Below are 14,874 nucleotides of genomic sequence, written 5' to 3' on the forward strand. Positions count from 1 at the left end.
ATATTATTATATTTAATATTCAAATTACCTAGGCTATATCATATCCACCTAAAACTAAAATTAAACATAAATTATTAACATGATTAAAACTTCTGTGTATAAATATAAATTATTTTTAACAGTAGTGAGTAAGTTATACATATCGATAAACACTCAATAGCTTGAACGCAACTTAATTGACTTGACATGTTTGTGATGAGGTGTGAATCGAATCGTACTGTGGAATCGTAGATTCCGTCTCGAAATGATTTTAAGTAAATCGTTTGTTGCATAAAGTTTTGTAATGTTACATTTTTGCTACTCTAACTGGAGTGAATAAATCTACGAACGCGATACAATAGTGCCTGTTTAGAGTTATGTAAATATCAACAGAATCACCGCACATCAAAGTCGATTCCAGTGGAACGAATGGAGTGACTTCCTAATAAAATAACGATGCAAACCAACCTGAAAACTAAAGAAATGTTTATAGTACGAGCTTTAGAGAAAATATTAGCCGATAAGGACATAAAAAGGTCCTATCACAGCCAGCTAAAGAAGTCCTGTGAAGTGGCTTTAGGTAAGTGTCGAATTGTCACTTGTCGAACCCGTATCGGTTTATTGTATAGAGACGGGCATTTTATTTGCGCTAATTAGGTTAGCACAATATATTCACTTGAGGAATTTTAATGGTCTAATTAATTTAGTAAATGTATTACGACCTTGGGAGTGAAAGTGGTGGGAGGTACCTGCTTACCTTATCAAAGTCATTGGAATATAATCTATCTACTACTTATGTTCGAAACACTTGAATATGCGATGCTCATTTAATGTAGACCTATTCAAATTGGTTTATAATGGTTTATGTTTACTGGCAATAAACAATCTGTAGTAAGATAATTAGTTAACAACTAAACATGTATGAGCTCATGTCACTCCTAAGATGGCTCTGAATATATAAAACTGTGTGTTTAAATCATTATTGCATGATTTATTCAACAAACACAGGATGTGTCATAATTGTTTTAGTGTACACATGAATTTGTTTTGTTACAGAGGAAATCAAAACAGAATTAAAAAATGGAGGTCAACCAGAGACTACAGAGAGTCCCACATCAGGTACTCTCCCATTGCCCAAAAATGATGCATCCAACATCATTACAGCTGAAAAATACTTCTTACCCTTTGAACTGGCATGCCAGAGCAAAGCATCCCGGATAGTGGTCACGGCTCTTGACTGTCTCCAGAAACTAATAGCTTATGGTCATCTAACAGGAAATGTTCCCGATTCAACAACACCAAGAAAGTTGCTAATTGACCGCATTGTGGAGACAATCTGTGGCTGCTTCACTGGCCCTCAAACTGATGAGGGAGTTCAACTTCAGATCATTAAAGCTCTCCTCACCGTCATCACAAGCCAGCATGTTGAGGTTCATGAAGGGACAGTCCTCCTGGCCGTCCGAACCTGTTATAATATTTATTTAGCAAGTAAGAATCTTATTAATCAAACTACAGCGCGTGCGACCCTCACACAAATGCTTAATGTCATATTCACTAAAATGGAAAACCAGGCTCTAGAAACGGAAACTACTGAAGTACATCATAAAGTTCCCAATGGCAGTATTGTAACTGATGACCAATCAAATCACATCAGTGAAGAAAATAAGAGTATCACACCAGGCCCAAGTGACAGTATGGACGATGTTTTAGAAGCCAAGATTATTGCTAAGCAAATTGTGGACTCAGTCATTGACAATGCTGTAACAATAGCATTCAAAAAATCAGCTGAAGATATCAGTCAAAATGGTCCTGAAAATAATGAGAATCCAGATTCTCAAGACAGTGGCAGTGTATCCCACGAAAGTAATGGTCAAGCACCAACAGAATCTTCAATGACAAGGATACCATCTCAAGAAAGTGTAGATGTTGCTTCAGAAAATGATAATTCCGTCACAGCTAAATTTACACACATCCTACAAAAAGATGCCTTCCTAGTTTTCAGAGCTCTTTGCAAGTTGTCCATGAAACCCCTTCCTGAAGGCACCCCTGATCCTAAATCACATGAACTGAGATCTAAAATCCTTTCTCTACACCTACTTCTATCTATCCTTCAAAATGCTGGTCCAGTATTCAGAAACAATGAAATGTTTATCACTGCTATAAAACAGTATCTTTGCGTAGCTCTGTCTAAAAATGGAGTGAGCTCGGTACCTGAAGTATTTGAACTGTCATTAGCCATCTTCTTGGCTCTACTCCAGAATTTTAAAGTACATCTTAAGAAGCAAATTGAAGTATTTTTCAAGGAGATTTTTATGAATATATTGGAGACATCAAGTTCGTCTTTCGAACACAAATGGATGGTTATCCAAGCCCTGACAAGGATTTGCGGCGATGCACAGAGTGTTGTAGATATATACGTCAACTATGACTGTGATTTGTCAGCCGCTAACTTATTCCAAAGACTAGTCAATGATGTTTCAAAGATAGCCCAAGGCAGACAAGCTCTAGAGTTAGGAGCTACACCTAACCAAGAGAAATCGATGCGTATCCGAGGATTGGAGTGTCTCGTTTCAATACTAAAGTGTATGGTAGAGTGGAGTAAAGAGCTTTATATTAACCCAAATCTTCAAACAACACTGGGAGAAAAACCAGTAAAGGAAGACATAGACCATCACAGCATCAAGTCACATGGAGGATCTAGTCTTAGCTTGGTCTCAACAGGATCCAGCAATGTTGGAAACAGGGAAACCTTAGATTCCCCTGAACAGTTTGAAGTATTAAAACAACAGAAGGAAGTTTGGGAAACAGGCATAGACCTGTTTAATCGGAAACCGAAAAAGGGCGTCGCTTTCCTTCAAGAACAAAATTTGTTGGGAACCTCTACTAAAGAAATAGCAGAGTGGCTGCTAACTGACGAACGACTCGATAAAACGTTCGTTGGAGAATTCTTAGGTGAAAACGACGATCATTCCAAAGAAGTTATGTATGCTTACGTTGATTCCATTAATTTTTCAAACATGGACATTGTGGCGGGTCTTCGTCATTTCTTAGAAGGATTCCGACTCCCTGGCGAAGCCCAAAAAATCGACAGGCTTATGGAAAAATTTGCATCACGCTATTGCGAATGCAACCCAAGCAACACTTTATTCATGAGCGCGGACACAGTTTACGTCCTCGCGTTTTCCATTATAATGCTAACAACTGATTTGCACTCGCCGCAAGTAAAGAATAAAATGACAAAAGAACAATACATCAAACTGAATAGCGGTATAAGCGACAATAACGACTTGCCGCGTGAATACCTATCGCAGATTTATGACGAAATAGCTGGCCATGAAATTAAAATGAAGAGCACATCTAAGCCGGGCAAGCATATGATCGCTAATGAAAAGAAACGCAAGTTTATTTGGAACATGGAGATGGAGCAAATTTCTACGGCCGCTAAGAATTTGATGGAGTCTGTTTCCCACGTTCAGACACCGTTTACGACCGCGAAGCATGTCGAGCATGTACGACCAATGTTCAAGATGGCCTGGACTCCTTTCCTGGCCGCCTTTTCTGTGGGACTCCAAGATTGTGACGATCCAGAAATAGCCTCCCTATGTTTGGATGGTATCCGCTGTGCTATTCGCATCGCCTGCATTTTCCACATGTCTTTAGAAAGAGACGCTTACGTACAAGCTTTAGCGCGATTCACATTACTGACCGCGAACTCACCGATCACAGAAATGAAAGCCAAGAACATAGACACAATAAAAACATTGATTACAGTGGCGCACACTGATGGAAACTACTTAGGATCGAGTTGGTTGGACGTCGTCAAATGCATTTCTCAGTTAGAATTAGCTCAGTTCATAGGCACAGGAGTGCGACCTCAATTTTTGTCTAGCTCTGGTATTAAACCTCAACCAGATTCTCTAAAATTCGGTCTTATGTCTTTAGACCCGAGTGTGAAAGAACATATTGGAGAAACAAGCTCTCAGAGCGTGGTGGTCGCAGTTGACAGAATATTTACTGGATCTACCAGGCTTGACGGAAACGCTATCGTTGATTTCGTTAAAGCACTCTGTCAAGTGTCATTGGACGAATTGAGCCATCCAACAAACCCTCGAATGTTCTCCCTCCAGAAAATTGTCGAAATCTCCTACTACAACATGGGCAGAATCAGGTTGCAATGGTCTCGTATTTGGCAAGTGCTGGGCGACCACTTTAATAAAGTCGGCTGCAGTAGCAACGAAGATATTTCCTTCTTCGCAGTAGATTCTCTAAGACAGCTGTCCATGAAATTCATAGAAAAAGGCGAATTCGCCAATTTCAAATTCCAAAAAGACTTCTTAAGGCCGTTCGAACATATTATGAAAAAGAATAATTCGCCAACGATAAGAGACATGGTAGTCCGTTGCATCGCCCAAATGGTAAATTCCCAAGCTCCCAATATCAAATCAGGTTGGAAGAACATTTTTTCAGTATTCCATTTAGCTGCAAGCGATCAAGACGAAGCGATAGTTGACTTAGCATTCCAAACTACAGGGAAAATAATAACTGAGCTCTATGAAAAGCAGTTCTCAGCTATGATAGATTCATTCCAAGACGCAGTAAAGTGCCTGTCAGAATTCGCTTGCAATGCTAAATTCCCTGACACGTCTATGGAGGCTATAAGACTTGTAAGATCGTGCGCGACGGCAGTTGGAGCATCTCCACATCTATTCGCGGAGCATACAGGACTTGAAGGGGAGCAAGGAGCGCCCGAAGAAGATAGAGTATGGCTCCGCGGTTGGTTCCCGCTATTGTTCTCGCTTTCCTGCGTAGTCAGTCGCTGTAAACTGGACGTCCGCACGCGAGGCCTCACCGTCCTCTTTGAAATCATCAAAACCCACGGGGAATCATTCCGTCCGCACTGGTGGAGAGACTTATTCAACATTTTGTTCCGAATCTTCGATAACATGAAGCTGCCTGAACACCAGTTGGAAAAGAACGAGTGGATGACGACGACGTGCAACCACGCACTATACGCTATTGTAGATGTGTTCACACAATATTTTGACGTTCTCGGGTCGTTGTTACTCGAGCAACTATACGCTCAGCTACATTGGTGTGTACAACAAGACAACGAGCAACTGGCTCGCTCAGGAACCAACTGTTTAGAAAACCTAGTGATCTCCAATGGAACAAAATTCGACGACGCCACTTGGAGCAATACCTGCCAAATTATGTTGGATATTTTCAACAGCACGCTTCCCTCTGCACTGTTAACGTGGAAACCTGAAGATGAAGATGAGGCGCCCGCGCGCGGAATACTTAAAAAACCTCAAGCGGACGACGCGCGTTCCAGCAACCGCGTATTTAACAGTCTTTTAATCAAATGCGTGGTCCAACTTGAGCTGATTCAAACCATAGACAATATAGTCTTCTACCCTGCAACATCTCGGAAAGAAGACGCAGAAACGCTGGCGTTAGCAGCGGCAGAACTAACCGGTGGGGCACCGGGCAGTGGCCAAGATTGCCAGCGAGAAGAGCAAGGAATGTACAGACTTTTAAGCTCTCCGCATTTACTACGACTAGTCGAATGTCTGCTCTGCAGCCATCGTTTCGCAAAGACGTTTAACACGAACAACGCCCAGCGCAACGTTCTCTGGAAAGCGAACTTTAAAGGTTCAGTCAAACCTAATATGCTAAAGCAGGAGACGCAGTCTTTGGCCTGTGCTTTAAGGGTGTTGTTCAAGATGCACGGGGACGAGTCCAGACGATCGCACGCGGGTCCTGTGCAGGCGCTGCTGTTGTCGGTGTGCTGTGAGGCGCTGGAGTACTTCGCGGCGCTACAGCACGAGGCACATCGCGACGCGTGGACCTCTATACTGCTGCTAATACTGACGAGAATACTGAAGATGCCTGATGAAAGGGTGAGTACTTTAATCTGATAATATAAGGCTTCCGAGATACAACATTTCGCGCGATCGAGACTACAGAACAGACCCTGCTAAAGTGTATGAGTGAGATAAGCACGCGTTTTTAATTAACCGTTCTTCCTTTATTTAAATTTTAATCCTAGTCAAAATACTTCTGGGGGGGATTACTATAAATTTGATTATAGTTGAAAAGTTACTTGGGCGTAGCAAGTGTACTAAGTGTAGCTAAGCTAAACTAATAGATAATTATGTTATCTCTGGCTTATCCGCTATCTTATACCAGCTAGTGCAGCTTCGTGGTCGCCGATCTGAGCATAAAACCTAATTAATGCCTAAAGTAGATAATAATATTATATCTAATTTCAATAAACTTGTTAACATCTCATTTTCATCATCATATTGATGTTTTAAGGATACTATATTCTATACTATTATTTCGGGACTTTCGAGTCCGATCATTTTATAAGGCGTTGTAATAAAATGCTTAAGGGTCCCCGGCAAGCTCGGTTCTCCATACAAACGTAGTTACGCTCTTATTTTAAAACGAGTAGCTAGTTTGCTCTGAAACTTTGTACTTACAATAGGATAAGGTATATCTATGTCTGTAATTAGTTTATGTAGCTTCAGAACTTGTTTTTGCTCTATTTCGTTTGTTTTATAAACTAGAGCTATATGTATAAATTAATTACAGACCTAGATATACCTCATGTCATTGTGTGTGCAAAGTTTCATTACAATCCAACACGTAGTTTTAAAAGGAGAACTAAACTACGTTTGTATGGGAAGGTGAAATTCGGCCGAGCTTGCCGGGGACTCTTAATTCAGCAAATATTACTAGTTGTATTGTACCCTAGTAATGTTTGAAGATTGCTGGCGAATCGCTTCTTTAAGGATAATAGCTCTTGCGGGTACGGCTATTTTTATTTTATAGCTTTTTTTCTGTTTCCTGATTGCAACCCATCGAATTAATTATCTTTAATATATTTGTATGTTATTCGCCTTATTGCATCGGAGTAAGATGCAAATTTGTTAAAATATCTTTGACATCGACCGTACACCTACTAAGCCAAAGGCACAAGCCTAATGCAGCAGGTTTCGTAACATAAATGACTCTGTACTCATAATAAATTGTGACGCAGTTTGATCTACAAACAATATAAGCCTGAGACTAAAGCGGTATGGCTTATTGCAGCGCATCGGTCCGATAAAAACAACACGTCAGTGAATATGTATTAACAAGTGAGGATTCATTGTTTCTTTTTGTTTACAAAACAAAACCTTGTTTGATTTTGGTCTGGTTATACGCGCCATCTGCCATTACTAGCAATATCGGTCCCGTATCCAAATTGGATTTGCCTTATTACGTACAGTCAGCAGTAGCGGATTTGCACTAAGGCTCGAGTAGGCCCGGGCCTAAGGCGGCTAGATATTAGGGGCGGCAGTCTATATAGAAGGGTGCTGAGAAAAGGGGCTAGTACTTAATAAGGGGCCTGGGGCCTAGGGCGGCCAAGGCTGCAAATCTGCCACTGACAGTCGGCATCAATAGTAGCGGATAAAACAACGCGCCAAAGGTATCTAGGTAGGTAGGTATCTTCCGGATAACTTTTCCAAATATAGAAAAAATCTCTAAAATTCACGTTCAAAAGTATATATTTTACAGTCTTCATTGTGCTACATATAAAACCATCACTTTTTGTTAAGCTGTTACAGAATGGAATACTTTTGACGCCTTGTTTGATCCGCTACTTTTGATTCTGAGTGTACCTAATGTCCGCGCGCCAATTCCGTGCATTCGGAGGTCGAGGAAGTGGGGCGTGTGTGCGCCGCGCCCGTACGTACAAAATGACACCACATGACATGACGCCCAACATTCCTCAGCCGTGCACGGAATTCGCGCGCGGACAGTATGTACTACTCTATTTTCTTAGCAAAAATGAACTCAATTAAAATCGCTCGCATACAATCGGAGAGCTCGTGAATATGGTATACTTATCTCCAGGGCGCCTATCCGCAAGCTTGCAAACGGGGAATGCAGTGCGGACTAGGGTTGCCACCCATACTATAATATATAGTAGTCAATTGTACTATATATTATACAAAAACAATATAGTACGAAAAATACTATATTTTCATAACTCAAGAAAGGGTTATACAAATGTCACCGATATCACACCGTATGCGAATTGGATTTTTAACCCTTAAATGCATAATGATGTATATATGCATCGTATATTTGATGGTCCGTGGCTCAATATGCAGCTATCCAAAATATTATTCCCTCAATCTATACAACATGACACGTCTATTTCAATTTATTAAAAAGTTATACAAAAAATCATGCATTTAAGGGTTAATTCGCCACAAATCGGCGTCCTAATTTTTTTTTAATTTTCCCAGTAAATACTATATTTTTCCAATATTTTGACAAAAATACTATTTGTGTAAAGAAAAAAGGTGGCAACCCTAGTGCGGACTGCGACTCTTACAGAATCTAAATACTAATTACTACCAGAAAAGTGGGTTAGGTTAAGTTAGAACTGCGACCCTTACAGAAATGTTGATTCGCCTAACTCCATCTCATTCACTATCAATTTCGATGTTCGCGGTAGATCCCAACGTCACATGAATACTGGTCCGTGTAAGTACAGTCGAAGGCAAAAATATCGATCCAGACAAATGGCTCAAAAATATGTGAACACGACTATTGTCTAATGTATATATTTATGCCCTTGACTGTACTCGATTCGTTTGCTATAGCAACCATTACCATACGCGAGAAGCAACACCTTTTAAAATACCTACGCTGCTATATTGCTAAAAAAAATCATCTGCGTGTGCGATGGTCGTCGAGACATTATGCATGCTTACATTGCTTACCCAACTTACTCTCGCTTCGTCCATGCCTGTCTCATAGGTTCCGCTCCACTGGCACGTTTAATCAACTCTAGTGGACTGTGAATGGAATAAGATATTGGAATCCCTGGCCTTGCATTGCCATTGGTTAAGCGATGGCGAGTGGATTTCACTGGCAACTACCATAGTGTGATCTGTTAAAAACCAGTAGATAAAAAAAAAATAGAAACAGTGACGGTTCTACAAGAGCAGTTATCTGGTAAAGTGAGATTGTAATACCTAAGGTTATTACTTTCTTACTCTAATTACTGCTTCATGATCTATGTAGGTATCAGATTTTAGAATTATACGTAGGTAATCGGTGAGCTCGCTTATATTATACACTAGTTACTTTTAAATCCTCTGTGAGCAATGGGATTGGCAACTGTCAATGGTTTGCAGAGATGGCGCCATCATAGCTTGCCCCTTTTTCTATGAGATTTGGCTTAAAGGGCTGGCATCCAGGGCATTAAAAAAACAAAAATTTGACACAAATCTAGGGGTTGACAGGGCAAGCTATGCTGGCGCCATCTGCTAATTATTTTGACCGGCCAACCCCATTGGAATGAACACACTCGTGAATGAATGTGCCCTAGTCGACCAATAATAGCCTTTTGTGGGTAATAATAACAACTAGACTGTGTATTTTTATTTAGAGTTACCTAATTATTTGCAAAGAGGTTATTATTTCTATCCTTTCACAGGTCACTTTCTACCATCTTTTGGCTAAGAGGAACAGGGAAACAACATATGTATAACTACCTACCTTTCTCTGTCCCTCTCAGCAGTGTCCTGAAAAAGGGTAGATGTAATTTTTATAGGACTATCCTCTAAATTATACGGAGTATAGTCTTATTAGTCGACGTCACGACTGCCAAAACTTATATTTCTCTTTTATTCCAGTTCGCAGCCCACGTGTCTCGCTACTACCCTCTGCTCTGCGAGGTGACATGCTTCGACGTGAAGCCTGAGCTGCGATCAGTGCTGCGTCGTGTGTTCCTGCGCATAGGGCCCGTGTTCAGCATAACCGAGGCGCGCGCGCAGTAGCTAGTGACACCTAGCGACGAATGACGAAACTGCTGACACGTTCTGTTTATCGCTGGTGTTTTAAGAGTAGACGTGATACAGTGCTGAAGTCAAAGAAAATCCTGCAACGAAACCTTGGGTGCTTGAGAACTTCTAGCACGTAATTCCAATGGCCAACGCCATCTAGTGCTATTGTCAGCAACCACATACTCTCTACTTTCAATTATCATAACAGTTTTATTTAGAGCAGATATGAGAGGAAAGGAATAATGCCAGCGATAAACGTCGTGATGAATTGATGATGTAAGATATCATAAACAACAGACGAGATTTTTTTTAGTGACTCGTTATTTATTGTAGAACTTTGAATGACTTATTTGACCAAGGTTTGGAGAAACGTTTTAAATGGGCGTCAATAATCTTTAAATTTTATATTCATTTATTACTACATTTTCTGCTGTTTATGATATCTGTGACGGAAGTTTACGAATGTAAACAAAATGGCCTTATATTTTTGTAGGTTTACTTCGATGTTAAAAATGATACTGTTTCGTTGATTCTTAAATTTTAATGTGACATTGACGGTACTTCAGTAGTATTAAAAGTGATCTATTATAAATAGGGAGTAGTCTTACGTCTAATTTATATAAATTATTTCATTACCGACAGTTGAAAATTTAAATTGTATTATAGAAGCTGTTGTACCTATAAATTATTGTGTTATTCTGTATATTTGAAAGTTTTATTGTCTGGGAGCTGAATTCACGCTGCTTTTCTTGTTTGTCTAGACATCTGACTGTGATCGTTCGTTCCCACGCTTTTCATGCTATATTATATTTTCTGACGGAGTTATTCAGAGCTCGCACGCGACTATAGTTATTCCTATGAATAAAATAATACATTAATCTGGTGTCGTTTTATTGGATTTTCAGACCCTCAATGGACCTCTCGAGAGAGTCCAAGTCCCAGATGACGAGTTGTCCGTCCATGCCAGATGTGCTAAATTTCTTGGCATTAGCCTTTGTGCCCTTGTACAAATTGATGCTAGTTATAGCATTCTGGTGGATAGAGTCCAGGAAAGTGTCATTAGTCTCAATCCGGGCCTGCCGGTCAAGACTTTGGAACTTCTTCATGGCTGAAAGCCCTCCGGACTCCTTCCTCTGAGTATTATCCAGCTTGGCAACGAACTTCAATCCATTCCCATCATGGCAGTAGAGTAGAGGAATGCAGCTGTGGCCTGCCACCACAAGGGAGTTGTTGGTCACCCAGTTGCATCCCAAGAATGGCAGATATTCAGTCTTCAGTTTAATGACTTCCTTCTTCTGATTGGCGTCAGCGACGTTGATTGAGCTGTCATGGCCGACCCAGGCCACTTTGTTGCCATCAGCAGAGAACGATACGCTATGGACCCAGCCTCCGCCTGAAGGAGAATTAGGGAACTCTGCAAGAAGCTGGCCTAAAGGCAGCTTAGTACCCCAAACATTTGGTCCTGGCTGGTCTTCAATGTCCTTGATATAAGCGGAGAACACCCTCACCTTAAAATCTGCGGAGCCAGCAACCAACAGAATATTATTTGGATGCCAATCCAGAGTGGTCACGGTAGAACGGATAGGCTTCTTGATATGCTTAGAGACCCACCAGTTATTTTCCTTCTCAAAGTAACAAATAGAAATCAGACGGGCGCCAGATCCGACAGCAAACTTATTTTCCATCGGAGACCATTTTACGCAAGTGGCAGCTCGGTTGATGCGAAGAAGTACTAAAGTGGTGGTCCACTTGCCGTCCTCGCCCTGGGTCCATACGTATGCGTTGCGGTCGACGGAGCAGGTGACGATGCGGTTGGTGTTGGGCGCCCAATCAATGCCCATGACCCTCAGGTCATGTTCAGCAAGGTTGTTGGTTTGCTTCCAATCATTGCCGTCTTTCTGGTAGATATGGACCTCATTGTTGTTAGGAGAGAACGCGATTTCTGCAGAGGAACAAAGATGCATGTAAGAATCCTATTTTATTTTTTTAGCTTCCAAATTCTGTCATCACAAATTTATTTTAGTTGTAGTGTGGCCCACAAGTCACAAAGTTTGGAGTTTGGACTCCTGTTTAAAACAAACTGCTACCAATAGGTACTGCTTAGTGCTTTGTTGTCCTGTCCTCGCTGAGGTGAGGTGAGGAATATATTAAGCAAACCATAGTGCAGGAAAATAAGTACACTAAAGGAGAATAGCGTGGGAATGCTGCCCAGACACCAGGTCCAACTCCAGGAAATTCGGCTGAATGAATGTGAAAGCCTGCCTGTTTTATGGGCAACCCTACACAATCATCATGGGTGAATCAACTTTTTCTTGTCACTCCTTGTGTTTATGGTTTCATGGGTCACTCTTAAAACACAGGTTTTGTGGTATTTAATAAATACATTAACTGACAAAAGCTGTTGCTGAACTGTTTGTTTCTATGAGGAAGGAAAATTCCTGATTGAATATTAGGCATATGACAGTGGCTGGGTGGTTCTTCCTTATGAATAGAGCTGGGTTTTCCCTAAATTTGTCCTTATTTGAAGCTCATCACTCAGGGTGGGCTTTGGGTAGGTGTTAGAACTGTGAGATTTATTCTTTTACAAATCTGTAGCTGGACCAAGGACTGGCCAATTTTTATTAAATATAATAATTCTGTACAGCAAGATGAGCTGAAAAGGAATACCAGTCCACTGCTGCATTTTTGACGACCAGTCTGGCCTAGTGGGTAGTGACTAGTGACCCTGCCTGTGAAGCCGATGGTCCTGGGTTTGAATCCCGGTAATGGCATTTATTTGTGTGATGGGCACAGATATTTGTTCCTGAGTCATGGGAGTTTTCTATGTATTTAAGTATTTATACATATATATCGTTGTCTGAGTACCCATAACACAAGCCTCCGTGGGACTTAGTCAATTTGTGTAAGAATGTCCCTATAATATTTATTTACTAAAAATCCAGTACCTATTATTTATAAAGCTGAGGCCAACATGAGAGCAATAAATATTCTATTCTATTCTATCCAAGTAGTCTTATTTTTGTGTTATAAATAGGTACAAGCTTTCTAAATCTATTGACAGGAAGATATACTGCGAGTATATAACGACGAACACTTACGAGTTCTATCCTTGTTCCATGCATGGCAAGTTATCGGAGCGCATGAGTCACCGAAAGTCAGCGTCTGAGACATCCTAGCGGCCTGAAATTAGATATTAAACCTTATAATTTTCGTTATGAACTCTTAGATCAATGCGTTGACTTGTTTTCACGTCTCTTACCTCAACTTTCTACAGGAAACACTGAAGTATCGACACTCCCGCAAAGGTGTTGTAGAGATAAGAAATTCGTGGACTCTGGGCAGTCAACACGAATTTCCTCAAAACTATTTACTACCAACAACTAAATGAAGTAAGTCACAAGCAGAAAATGCAATAATAATGAGAAATTTTAAAATCTGAATCACCGGACGAAAACACCCAACTCGGCGATTATCATGACAGTATTGAGCTGTTAGAAATGTAAATAAAAACGTCACCTCGAATCACTTCGCATTTTTTTATACATGTTGCAAACATGTTGTCTTAAACAGCTTTGGTCATAGACAAAAAAAAACGATAGGAGACGGTTTTGTACATCACTAAAAATAAAGCATCTCTGATGAGAGTGAATTGTCTATGGTCTGACCTGACCAAAATAAATGCATGGCAAGCCTTATTTAAAAAATATAATTGTCAAAAATTAGCGAAGCGGGCACCAAACCAAAATTTGTGAAAAGTTGTCAAATATTCATTATTTTGGTCTTCCTAACACATATTATAAATTTCCAATAGAATGTCAGGACGAGGTAAATATTAACCAACATCTGCTAAGCCGCAGAGCCGTGCCAAGCTTGTAATTACATTAATTTTAGGCAGAAATCGCCGTGGGAACCGCAATCATCACCACAACCAGAACCACACTTTATCCTCCGTGGCCAAGGAGACGGCGGAGTCTCTGCCAGCGGATAGTCCGGTTCTGGCGCTGTTTAAAGCCACGGCGCAGAAGCTCACGGAGCGCCAGGACCGCCACGAGCGGCTCGTCAAACTTTCGAGGGATATCACCATCGAGAGCAAACGGATTATCTTTCTCCTACATTCTTCTATAACGTAAGATTACCTGTTTATATATTATTTAGTCTAATGGTAGTAGTAATTTATTAAGTCAAATTGCTTTACTGTTTACATTAATTACTTTATGATCTGAATAAAAAAAAACTATAGATTACCTCATTTCATTCATACAAATAATTTCACACTAATTTCTCATAAACTGTTTTCAGCAAAGAATCTGCAGAGAAAGTTCTCCAAGAGGCTAAGGAGCGAATTCAGAAGCTGATCCAAGGGCCTCTCAAGTCTATTCGTGTAGAGCTTGAGGACAGCCCAGCGCATCTGCATGGTAGAGCTGTAACTGCAGGGTTTCAGGTAAAAACAGTTTTAGAATTGTTCAGAATGTTCCAGGTATCTCAAAATCTCAGTTATGGTGCTCCCACATCTTATACCTTTAAACAAACAATTTTGTATTTATATATTTTGGGGATCTTGGAAACGGCTCAAACGATTTTGATGAAATTTGCTATATGGGGGTTTTCGGAGGCGTAAAATCGATCTAGCTAGGCCTTATCTCTGAGAAAACGCGCATTTATGGGTTTTTTATATGTTTTCCGAGCAAAGCTCGGTCTCGCAGATATTTGGCAGTTATACCCAACCCACCAACGGAGCGGCAGATGACGTTCACGAGGGTTCATCATACATAGCCGTTAACCACTATACGAGTTTTCGCCCGGGAGGTGATGACTGACGAAATTTGCGCCTGGCTTGAAGTTTGCGGTCCATTAGGGAAAAGGATCCACAAAAATCTTTAAATAGAAGTTGATCTTTCTGTCAAAAAGAAAAGTCATTCATTTTAATGACAAATTTTAGAGGATGGATCCTTTTCGCTAAATTACATCCATCAATGATAGTGGTAGTAAAATGTTATTGTATTGTAGTTCGGGCGATTTTCCGCAACTCGACGACTGGCGCCTA

At 40.6% G+C, this 14,874-nt stretch overlaps 3 protein-coding genes across 3 annotated transcripts in view; 2 read left to right on the plus strand and 1 right to left on the minus strand.

The window, feature by feature from the left end:
* The window catches only part of LOC134745338 (translin-associated protein X), a 92,545-nt gene that overhangs the window by 73,991 nt on the left and 3,680 nt on the right, over positions 1-14,874 (plus strand). Inside the window, exons 2-4 of the mRNA XM_063679353.1 lie at positions 13,581-13,655; positions 13,722-13,956; positions 14,130-14,271. Of these exons, the coding sequence (XP_063535423.1) occupies positions 13,643-13,655; positions 13,722-13,956; positions 14,130-14,271 (390 nt within the window). The 5' untranslated portion in view covers positions 13,581-13,642. The remainder of the gene's footprint in view (positions 1-13,580; positions 13,656-13,721; positions 13,957-14,129; positions 14,272-14,874) is intronic.
* Positions 190-10,709, plus strand: LOC134745335 (brefeldin A-inhibited guanine nucleotide-exchange protein 1). Its single transcript, XM_063679349.1, has 3 exons — positions 190-559; positions 1,036-5,879; positions 9,681-10,709. Exons 1-3 carry the CDS (start codon positions 436-438, stop codon positions 9,822-9,824), a joined length of 5,112 nt encoding a protein of 1,703 aa, XP_063535419.1. The 5' UTR covers positions 190-435; the 3' UTR covers positions 9,825-10,709.
* On the minus strand, positions 10,468-13,304 carry LOC134745336 (actin-related protein 2/3 complex subunit 1A-B). The gene is made up of 3 exons (XM_063679350.1): positions 13,090-13,304; positions 12,929-13,010; positions 10,468-11,772 (listed from the first exon to the last, which is right to left on the minus strand). The coding sequence occupies exons 2-3, from the start codon at positions 12,999-13,001 to the stop codon at positions 10,721-10,723; spliced, it is 1,125 nt and encodes a 374-aa protein (XP_063535420.1). The 5' UTR covers positions 13,002-13,010; positions 13,090-13,304; the 3' UTR covers positions 10,468-10,720.

This window comes from Cydia strobilella, chromosome 11 (assembly GCF_947568885.1).
Source record: "Cydia strobilella chromosome 11, ilCydStro3.1, whole genome shotgun sequence".
Taxonomy (NCBI): domain Eukaryota; kingdom Metazoa; phylum Arthropoda; class Insecta; order Lepidoptera; family Tortricidae; genus Cydia; species Cydia strobilella.